The following is an 11,805-nucleotide window of genomic DNA, read 5'->3' as shown; positions in this document are numbered from 1 at the left end:
TGTAAAAGCATCAGTACTCCAATTTAACACTTCGAAAGCGCTGAGTACTGCTTGCTGCACGATTGGTAAAGTGCCTCCAATTCGAGCAGTAGAGGTTGAAAAAATGAAAATGAGACAGGGCGCACGATATGCGCTGCGTGTTAAGACAGCGTTAGAATTGGGTGCACCTGTTCGTAGATCAAAATATGCAGCCAAAGCGTTTAGAGCCGATAAAGATTATGGACCAAACGCGGAACGGCCGGATATTGAAGATAACATCTACAAACAGTTGAAAGCCAATTTTTACGAAACGCTATTCAATCAACAGCGTAATAGAGACGTGTTAGAATATGTAACGCGGGGTCAGCATGCAAACCCGCAGTGGCATTATACACGTCGAACGCTGTTGACTGCATCAAATTTTTCGAAAGTTTGTTGCAGAAGGGATACCACGTCGTGCAAAAATCTCATAAAAAATATTCTTTACCCTCCTAAATTAACGAGTCTTGCAATTAAGTGGGGTAAAGAAAAAGAGATTTTAGCACGACAAGAATTGGAGGAGATTCTGGGAATCAAAATCAATGAGTGCGAATTATTCATTGATTCTGAATTCCCATATTTTGGTGCGTCGCCTGATGGCATTGTTGCAGAAGATACAATCGTCGAAATTAAATGCTCTTATGCAGCGCGACAAATGTCTCCAACCGATGCAGTAATAAATAAAATCGGAGAAATATATCGAATTTTTAATAAAAACGATGACACCCGCATGAATGAAAAGCACGGGTATTATTATCAAATTCAGGGGCAACTGCACATTACGCAACGAAAGTATTGTATCTTCGCGATATGGACGCCTTTCGGAATCAAGCACACAATTGTTGAGCGCGATGACACATTTTGGCAAATGAAAATGTTATCACCACTCAAACAATTCTATGAGGAGTGCTTGGTTCCCGAACTAATTGATAGCAGAGCGGCAAGAAACATACCAATTCGGGAGCCGCAATTTTGTTTGAATGTACAGCAAGCGACTAAAAAAAGGAAATTGAACGAATAAGCGCGATAACTTGCATTTCAATTGTATTGCGCTAGTTCGATAAATTTTCGAGTCGCTTGGGAAGAGGTGGTGGGCACATTCTACTTATTACTAGAATATTTTTGTAACATTGATTTAATCATTTTTTTACGATCATATTTTTTCTTGTATTTGTGATTAACCCTTTGCACTCGAGGGCTCCGGAGCGGAGCCATTTAAAATTTGTCTTCAAACTCGAGGGCTCCGCTATGGAGACAACGCAAATAATTTTCAGTTCATAATATAAGGACAAATGGATTTAAGAACAATGACTTTTCTTTTAATGCGCATATCATTTACTTATGTGTGAATATGATTTTTCTATTGAAAATGCTTGGAGTTGCTGGTAAAATGAATAAATAAAAATTTCGAGTGCAAAGGGTTAATAATAATTGCTTCTAAAAGTTATTAATACATGAAGGAAATGCATTGTAATAAAGATCGCAGTTCGAACTGGCTTAATGATCGCGATATAAAAATATGACAAAACATAAAGGTACGTATAACAATATACAGTACATAGGTACGTATAGCAATATACAGTACAAAGCATTTCTTACACTGCATGCTATATTTTCTTACTCCATTTTTTATATTGCATGTTATATTTTCTTACTCCATTTTTTATATTGCATGTTATATTTTCTTACTGCATTTTTTATATTGCATGTTATATTTTCTTACTGCATTTTTTATATTGCATGTTATATTTTCTTACTGCATTTTTTATATTGCATGTTATATTTTCTTACTGCATTTTTTATATTGCATGTTATATTTTCTTACTGCATTTTTTGTACTGCGTGCTATATTTTTAGTAGTAGATGTTAAACATAATTTCCGTAGTAATAAAACATACAATGTTATGAATTCTGCAAATTTAAAACGCTCTTTAAAATAATTTTGTACTAATGCATCTATGCAATCAGCGTAGTAGGTTTTATTTTTACAGATATTTAAAGAAATATACGGCTACAATCAGCACATTTAAGAGGGCCATTGTAACAGCTGCTTTGAAAAGAAGCAACAGAGAAAGTGGACGAGGAAAGAGCGAGAGAATAAGACAGAAGAATGCGAATCGGTAGGCAAGGAAAACGCGGTGGGCGGGTTAGATTTAAAACGTTGAACGGAACAATGTAAAAATTATCGATAATTTTTAAATCTGTTTATATTGTATTACATTACAAATTCTTTCTCTATTAAAATGTACAACATAAGTATTACAATTTTGAATTAATTGTCAAAAATTAAATAGTATTATATAACTAAATAACTAAATACTATAACTATTAATTGGTAAAACATTGTCATCCGATTGATCCTTAACTAGAAGTATCATTTGGCGAAATAAACACAGTTCAACCTCTATACGGATTTTATTTCTTACACCTGACCTTTGAATATTTTTCTCTTGCAGGAATAGCATTAAACTAATCACATAAATTATTTTTGTAAGTATGTAACATTTTTTTTACCATTATATCTATATCTACGTTAAAAAATATTTAGAGTTATTGCAATTATTAGAAGCAGTACATTTTAATAAAAAAGTCTTTTTATTACGCTGTTATGCAGGAAATCACTCCGTTTATGTTTTAAAAAAACTTTATTTCTAAACAACAACACTTTACAATGTAGACACTTGTTACAAAAGTATTTATAGAAAGATCTCGATATTTGACTCGTCACAAGACAATTTGACTCCTTCGTAATATGAACTCCGAATATCTCGCGCGCACCTGCCTGCTTCTGTTTTTATACTTTGCTTATCTCCGAATTGCGTTATTGTCTCGACCTTATCTTATTTGCGTCTCCTGAACCGCGCGTTATCTTCTTTACGACTTCTGACCGGTGAGAACGCATATGCTTTATTTATAAATTTTTTCTCTTCTATCTATTTTTCATATAACTAATTATTTCGTCTCGTAGTAGCAATCGATTCTTGTCTTATATCTGCGTTATTTCTTCCGAGGAACGCGCAGCGGCAACGCGCTAAATGTATAAAGATCTTATATTTCATGCGATACGGTATCTTTTTCGAACCAGTTTAGTATATATGATTTCAGACTAAATAATAAACAAATTATTCATAAATACTGCGCCGAACGTCGTAAAGAAATGACTAATTTGCTGAAAAAACAAACTAACAACCATAAACGGTTATTAAAAATATATTCTTTTACTTCCATAAAATTGCAAAAAAAATTACATGTGCATACATCCGCATATAAAAATTTTTTAAAAATCGATGCCACGGGCGCCCGCCGACCTTGCTACGGCACCACCGTTTCGCCGCAGCGTGCCAGAAAACGAATTTTGCCTCGTTTCGTGAAAAGAAAGATACGTTGGAGAGACAAGGATCTATCTATCCTTGTCTAGAGCTTCCCAGTTCGCCACCAGAGGCCCCCATTCTCGATCTTGCGTTCCTTCCAATTAGACGTTGCCTTTAAGGGCCCATTTACTAATAAGAGATCGAGAATCAATAGAGAGATGAGCGTGTGCGCGATTAAGGGCAGAGTAATTCAAATTTCCCGTGCTTCGTATAAATCATAGTGGCAAGTCACGAGCCAAACGATCTAAAAATTAAAGCTGCGAAATTTTCTTTAAAAAACCGGGAAAAAGGAAAAAAAATAACATGAATCTGGAAGACAAGAAAGCTTTGAACATCCTTAACAGGATATGTGTCATAGACAAGGGATATGCATTTACCCATAAGTATTACCCACTGCACAAGCGAATCTGTTTAAATTGCGCTCTAAGGATAGCTCCTGAAATGAAAGATAAGTGGTGGCACATAGGTAAGAAGAGCAATGTTAAGTATTTCATAATATTCTAGTACACACACATTTATATAAATATATATATATAGCGCCCCATCATTGTATCATCAATGAGAACGTACAAAACCAAATACGATGTATCAAGTGCAACCGAAGACTATCGAACATTCGACCGGCGGTGGCATGCACTGAACGTCGAAATGGAATTCACGATTTCGACAAGGATGACGAAGAAGCATACGAGACGGGGGTCCTAATAACAAGCGAGATAACACACCCTATAGTCTTACTTGAAAATGTCAAAATAAGAAACGGACAACTACAATTATATAATGATTAATAATATTATAAAAACTTATAATTTTTATTTCAAGTAAAAAATGTTTATCATTTAAGTTCAAATAAATCAATTATTTTGTTAAAAAAAAAAAAAAGGAAAATGAACATATATATTTACTAACCCTAACAAATAAGATATACATTTTAACCCTTTGCGGTCGGAAGGCGCCGCTCCGGCGCCACGGCGATTCGCGCCGCAGGTCGGATGTCGCCTGAGCGGCGACAATCGGTGTTTATGTTAGATTTCGTTATCTCCAATCGGAGGAACGTAGTATTGGTACTTGAAAAGGTTCCTTTGCTATTGATATTCTTTTGTATGAAGTGTCGAATTACAGGTCTTAACGGAGATAAGATAATATTAGTGTAGTGTATGTAATATGCATAAGAGTGTGGCACGTATGTGAGAAACAAAGGAGTGGGAGGTGTGAACGTCGGAACGGCAGTTGCCGCTGCATAGCTGCCTAGAGCGGACATAAAGTTCTTGTTTTGGCATTAAGCTGGTCTTTATTAATAACCCCAAACCTATTACATTGGCGACGAGGATTAGAACTGGAAAGTGCAAAATGAGTGGAGAAACTTTGCCTACATTTAACCCGAACGAGAGTGACGGAAACGTATTCGCGGCGTGGAAACGGTGGCTTCGAGCCTTTGAGTTATTCGCGATAAGTAAAAATGTGGTGGACGTGAACAGAAAGAAAGCAATGTTATTGCACCATGGGGGACTTGAATTGCAAGACGTTTTCTATACATTACCGGACGCGGATACAGTCGCAGAAGGAGAAAACGCGTATGAAAAAGCAAGGGACGCGCTAACAGCGCATTTCAAGCCGAAATTAAATATGGCGTACGAAAGGCACGTGTTTCGTCAGCTAAAACAAAAGGAAGGAGAAACGATGAATCAGTATGTAACGCGATTGAGGCAACAGGCAAGAAATTGTGAGTTTGCAGCGGAAGAAATTGAAATTTGTGGGCAAATTGTAGAAAAATGTGCATCGAACGAAGTGCGGCGACGCCTGTTGGAAAAAGGCGATTTTAAGCTAAGTGACGTCATGGAAGTGGCCAGAACGATCGAGGCGATCGATTTGCAGACAAAAGACATCGAAGGGAAAACGATTGCCGCGACACACAGCGTAAAGAAAGAGAGGAGGAATGAAAAAGTAACGGAGAAGAAGAGAGACACGCAGTGTTTTCGGTGTGGGTATACAGGACATTCATACAAAGACGAAAAGTGTCCTGCGAGATCGAGATCGTGCAGTAAATGCGGAAAACAGGGTCATTTCGCGACAGTGTGCAAATCACAGATGGTGCCGGACAAGAGAGGACGGAAAGAAACACCGCGGCCGAAAGCGAGGGTCAGGGAACTGAACGAAGAGCCCGACGCGGGACAAGCAAGATATGCATTTGGATTGCAAACGGAGTGCCGAATCAGTGCAGTGCAAGGGGGACAAAGTATGGACATTAAGATAGGGGGTGTCATATTGAATATGTTAATAGATTCGGGAGCACAGTGTAACGTGATTGATGAGGAAACGTGGAACCGGTGTAAAGCTAATAAAATTATTTGCGAATCGAGCAGGCAGGTCGATAAAAACGTGTACCCGTATGGACATGACACCGCGCTGGAATTGTTAGGACAATTTTATTGTGTGGCTGAGGTCGAAAATTGTAAAGTGCGAGCGAGTTTCGTGGTGTTAAAAGGCGAAGGGCGGTCAATTTTGGGTTACGAAACGGCGAAACAGCTGGGAATTTTGAGAATAGGGTTGCGAGTTCAGGAAATAAATATTAAAGAGGAAAATCCTGATATTTTTCAAGGAATAGGTAAATTAAAGGATTTCAAATTAATGTTACCCATTGACCGATCGAAACCACCAGTCGCGCAGCCGGTGCGGAGACTACCGTTCAAATTACGCGATCAGATTAGTAAACAATTGAAAGAATTATTAGATTTGGATATTATCGAAACAGTTGAGGGTCCAACGAGATGGGTTTCACCGGTGGTTCCAATAATGAAGAAAAACGGGGAGGTTAGATTGTGTGTTGATATGCGACGAGCGAACGAAGCGATTTTGCGGGAAAGGTACCCACTTCCGGTGATAGAGGAAATTTTGGATGTGGTGCGTGGATGTGAGTGGTTTAGTACGATGGATATAAAATCGGCGTATCATCAGATTGAATTACACGAAGAATGTAGAGATATTACAACTTTTGTAACCGAGGCAGGATTATTCCGTTATAAAAGATTAATGTTTGGTATTAATTGCGCGCCGGAAATGTTTCAAAGAATAATGCGAACAGTATTAGTAGGTTGCGAAGGAGCGGTGAATTTTATAGATGACATTATTGTGTGCGGGAGAACGAAAGAAGAGCATGATTACAGATTAAAGCGGGTCCTTGAGACGTTATCGCGAAAAGGGGTAACATTAAATAAGGAAAAATGCGTGTTTGGAAAAAACGAGATCGTGTTTTTAGGATTTCGGATTTCGGGTAAAGGGTATAAACCGCTGGAGTCGAAAGTGGATGCCGTAAATAGGTTTCGCGCGCCGAAGACCGCGGAAGAAGTTCGTAGCTTTCTGGGACTTGTGAATTTTTGTGGGGCTTTCATCCTAAATCTGGCTACGATAAGCGAACCGTTGAGGCGATTAACGAGGAAAAGTGTTACCTTTTCATGGGGAAAAGAACAAGAAAACGCATTCAAGTTGTTAAAAGAGAGACTGGCGAATGCGGGAACCCTGGGTATATTTAATGTTCATGCGAGAACGAGAGTGATAGCGGATGCAAGCCCGGTAGGCTTAGGATGTGTGCTAACACAAGTAGACGACAAGCAACAATGGCGTGTAATAAGCTATGCGAGCAGGAGTTTGTCTGATTGTGAAAGACGGTATTCGCAAACTGAAAAAGAGGCGTTAGCACTGGTATATGCATGTGAGCGATTTTATAATTGGTTGTATGGTATGGAGTTTGAGCTTGTGACAGACCACAAAGCGTTGGAGTATATTTTTGCGCCAAAATCCAAACCAAACGCGAGAATTGAGCGATGGGTGCTACGATTACAATCGTTTAAATATAAAGTAGTGTATGAAAAAGGAAAGACAAATATTGCGGATGTGCTATCGCGCCTTTGCATTGCAAAGGAAGAAAAGTCCGAAAGTGAAAAGGATAGAAAATTTATTGCGTGGCTAGTAGAAGAAGTAAGACCGTGCGCGTTAACAACAAAGGAAATAAACATTGAGTCCGGGAAAGATAAACTGCTGTCTGAAGTGAGAAAAGCGTACAACACAGGCGACTGGAAGCCGGTAGGAAATTCACGTTTTAAAATATTGAAAGATGAAATATGCATTAAAGATAATATCGTTTTAAGGGGTACGCGAATAGTGATTCCGGAATCTTTAAAGAAAAGAACGTTAGATTTAGCTCACGAGGGACATCCCGGTATAGTAGCAATGAAACATAGGCTCAGGAGCAAAGTGTGGTGGGAGGGGATAGATAAAGACGCGGAAAAAACTGTCAAGTCATGTAGAGGGTGTCAGTTGGTGCAGAAAACGAGCGAACCACCACCTTTAAAGCCTAACCCGTTGCCACAGGGGCCCTGGGAAGCGATAGCGATGGATTTGATGGGACCGCTTCCCACCGGAGAAAATATTTTTGTTGTAACGGATTATTATAGTAGGTATTTTGAAACGGTGATTTTAACAAATACGAGCGCAGGTAGTATTCAGAAACACTTGTTCGAAATATTTGCGCGATTTGGTCTTCCAAAAGTAGTGGTATGCGATAATGGACGTCAGTTCACTGATTTAGAACTGCGAAAGTGGTTGAATGAAAATGGGGTAAAAGTTTCACATACAGCTCCGTATTGGCCGCAGGCAAATGGCGAAGTAGAGAGGCAGAACAGAAGTATATTAAAAAGGTTAAGAATAGCACACGCGGAGAAAAGGAATTGGCGCGAGGAACTGTTAAAATTTTTATTAATGTATCGTTCGACACCGCATACTGTAACTGGGGTTTCACCAGGGGAATTGATGTTTGGTAGAAAGATAAGAACGAAATTGCCGGAGTTAGGCGAGAGTACATTCGTAGAGGAAGAGGTGAGAGAGCGGGATGCGTGGAAAAAGCAAATAGGAAAGGAATATTATGATAAAGTGCATCATGCAAAAGACAGTAGGGTAGAAGAAGGAGATAGAGTGTTAGTAAAGCAACCGAAGAAACATAAGTTGAGCACAAATTTCGGAACAGGCGAATTCACGGTCATGGAACGGAAAGGAAACACAGTGACGTTGAAATCAGGAGAAGGAAAAGAGTATAAGCGGAATTTAACAGAAGTAAGGAAGGTTGTGGATTCGGATGAAGAAGAGGAAATAGTAGAAGGAGCTCAGGATATAGTTGAGGAAGAGAAAGAGACAGAGAATATTGCGAGAAGTAAAAAGGACAAGGAGAAGGAGCAGATAGGAGAAAGCTCAGGGAGACCAAAGCGGAACAGAAAAGTGCCGGAGCGTTATGGCGTTTTTAGGGTGCATAGTATTATATAGAGTATTAGTTTTAAATGGCATTTATTTGTTCGTTCAGTTACTACATAGATATAGAACCCGGGTGTTAAGTGATAGTTGTTATCGTTCGTTAGTACAGAGGTATATATATATATAAAAAAAAAAAAGAAAATATTAAGGAAGAGAGGGAATGTAGTGTATGTAATATGCATAAGAGTGTGGCACGTATGTGAGAAACAAAGGAGTGGGAGGTGTGAACGTCGGAACGGCAGTTGCCGCTGCATAGCTGCCTAGAGCGGACATAAAGTTCTTGTTTTGGCATTAAGCTGGTCTTTATTAATAACCCCAAACCTATTACAATTAGTAAAAGATCCTTCTAGGACTGTAGCTCTGAACATGTTTTCAACCTCATTTGAAACTGGACGATCGCAGCGAAAGTATTGTGGCGCCCTTGGCAGCACATACGCCATTGCCTTTTCTGTTTTGTACACTGCTCAAAAGAAATATGGCATAGAAAAAATTTAGGCAAAAATTGGCCAAATTTGACTGATGATAACTCCGTGAAAAATCATCGCAAAGTTATGCTCTTTTTTTTAAATTAAAGCTTGAGATCTCTACTTTAAGACCCTGTAGTTTGATTTTAGATTTGATGCATCCCTACCACAATAACACCGTAAATGTGAGGTCATGTTTGCAATATTGAAAATTACAAAGTTTGACGAAATGCATGGACTTGCCACATTTTTTTGGGGCGATACTGTTTACAGCAGCATAAAGTACAAACCTTTATCTTTAATTTCCAGTATGTGAAAAACCGCTACCATTTTTTTCTGCAAAGATACAGAACTTTAAAGAAACCCTTGCATTTATGGCATATACCGCCGGCATTAGCATTACCCGATATGCACCTCGGAGAGGTTGCTGGACAGATTTTGCGCATCATATGCCTCTGACAAGAGCCTTTCTTTGTGTGTATTTGTGTATGAGTATCTGTGTGTCTGTATGTTTGAATTCTAATAACGCGTGTTTCCACCGCGTTGTTGAATTATCCCTTGCAGTCGATTACTCATGTTAATGCAAGCCCTAATTTCTTCCTGTGGAATGTCATTCCAAATTTCAGTTAAGACTTGCGATAGATCTTACAGATTGGTAGGTTGTCTTGTTAAATTTCTATAGGGTTCAAATTTGGACTTACTGCAGAATATGGAAGCAATCAAATTGAATTGGGACTGCAAAATTCGAGAATGATTCTCAACGAGGCTTCTCGACGATAATTCATACACACACACAGATTCTCACACACAAATACACACAGAAAAGGCTCCTGTCAGAGCCATATAATGTGCAAAATCTGTCCAGCAACCTCTCCGACGCGACCTGCACATCGGGTAATGCTAATGGCGGCGGTATATGCCATAAATGCAAGGGTTTATTTAAAGTTCTGTATCTTTGCAGAAAAAAATGGTAGCGGTTTTTCACATACTGGAAATTAAAGATAAAGGTTTGTACTTTATGCTGCTGTAAACAGTATCGCCCCAAAAAAATGTGGCAAGTCCATGCATTTCGTCAAACTTTGTAATTTTCAATATTGCAAACATGACCTCACATTTACGGTGTTATTGTGGTAGGGATGCATCAAATCTAAAATCAAACTACAGGGTCTTAAAGTAGAGATCTCAAGCTTTAATTTAAAAAAAAGAGCATAACTTTGCGATGATTTTTCACGGAGTTATCATCAGTCGAATTTGGCCAATTTTTGCCTAAAATTTTTCTATGCCATATTTCTTTTGAGCAGTGTATATTCTTTCTGTTTTCTATCTTCTTTAGCTTTACGTTTTCTAATTGTTTTTAATGGAAATGGGAGTATAGTTTTTAAAATATGATATTGAAAAACTATTTAATATAAATATAACACAACTAACGCCATTGAAACTTTGAACAAATTTATTTTATAAATATGAAACTGTAACTAGGAAGGAAGCTTTATGCAAGAACTCTTAATATGCGAATGCAATCTTGTAATCGATATAAGAACAGAGAAGAATTAATATTTTAGATATTATTTTATTTTAACATTTGAGGGTCTCGTTTAAACGAGCGGTAGCGTATAGCTAGTAGATAAATATACAAACTTTATTACCGACATATTGACAAATTACCGACATACTTGTATATTTATTTTTGCTATTTTCAACACGCCCCCTCAAAAATGAATCTAGTGTATTTAACTGTTTTGGCATAATCAAATTAAGTTACTTATTAAAATAAGACTGTCCTTCCTAGTCTTACCTGGGAATTACATATGGCCCAACATTTGTTGCAAAGAATTAGGAAAACCCAGAAAAACCTGATTAGACAATGTTCTTAAATTAATCTTCATTTGCTATTATTTACAACAATTATTAACATTTTTACATAGAAATATATAAACACATACATAAACTAAAAATTATAAAATTTATTCTAAACCCCTTTGTTTTCTGAATTCTATGAATTTTGGTGCTGGTAAAGGCTTAGTCAATATATCTGCCAATTGATTACCTGTTGGAATAAATTCAAGTTTAATAACCTTTTTCTCAATTTGCTCTCTAGAGAAGTGATACTTTACGTGGTTTGTCCGGAAAATACGTATAAAAGTGGAATAATTATTTTATTTTACAATTATTCATGCATTTCAATATGGTCCCCTTCAAAGTACTCCCCCTGGGACAAAATACACTTGTGCCAACGCCGTTTCCATTGTTGATGACATCGCTGAAAGTCTTCAGTTGTGAGGCTCTTCAGTTGCTGTGTCGTAGCTGCCTTGATGGCTTCCACATCTCCCAAGTGCCGCCCCCGAAACACCATTTTGCATTTCGGGAACAGAAAGAAGTCGCAAGGGGCTAAGTCGGGTGAATAAGGCGGGTGTTCTGTCACGGTGATTGAATTTTTGGCCAAAAACTCACGCACAACGAGCGACGTGTGAGCGGGCGCATTGTCGTGATGAAGGATCCACCTGCCCCCTTGTGCCAAATCCTTTCGAACTCGGGCCACACGAGCTCTGAGACGTTTCAAAACTTCAACGTAGAAGTTACCGTTCACTGTCTGGCCGGAAGGAACAAATTCTTGGTGAACAATGCCCCGAGAATCAAAGAAAACAATTACC

At 38.3% G+C, this 11,805-nt stretch overlaps 1 protein-coding gene across 1 annotated transcript; it reads left to right on the top strand.

Moving 5' to 3' along the window:
* The first annotated feature begins 2,595 nt into the window (after nt 1–2,595).
* LOC143265845 (uncharacterized) lies at nt 2,596–4,533 on the top strand. Its single transcript, XM_076540143.1, has 2 exons — nt 2,596–3,855; nt 3,927–4,533. The coding sequence occupies exons 1-2, from the start codon at nt 3,693–3,695 to the stop codon at nt 4,175–4,177; spliced, it is 414 nt and encodes a 137-aa protein (XP_076396258.1). The 5' UTR covers nt 2,596–3,692; the 3' UTR covers nt 4,178–4,533.
* Nucleotides 4,534–11,805: the final 7,272 nt, after the last annotated feature.

Source organism: Megachile rotundata, chromosome 2, assembly GCF_050947335.1.
Source record: "Megachile rotundata isolate GNS110a chromosome 2, iyMegRotu1, whole genome shotgun sequence".
In the NCBI taxonomy this organism is placed as follows: domain Eukaryota; kingdom Metazoa; phylum Arthropoda; class Insecta; order Hymenoptera; family Megachilidae; genus Megachile; species Megachile rotundata.
This window is presented reverse-complemented; position numbering and strand designations above follow the sequence as displayed.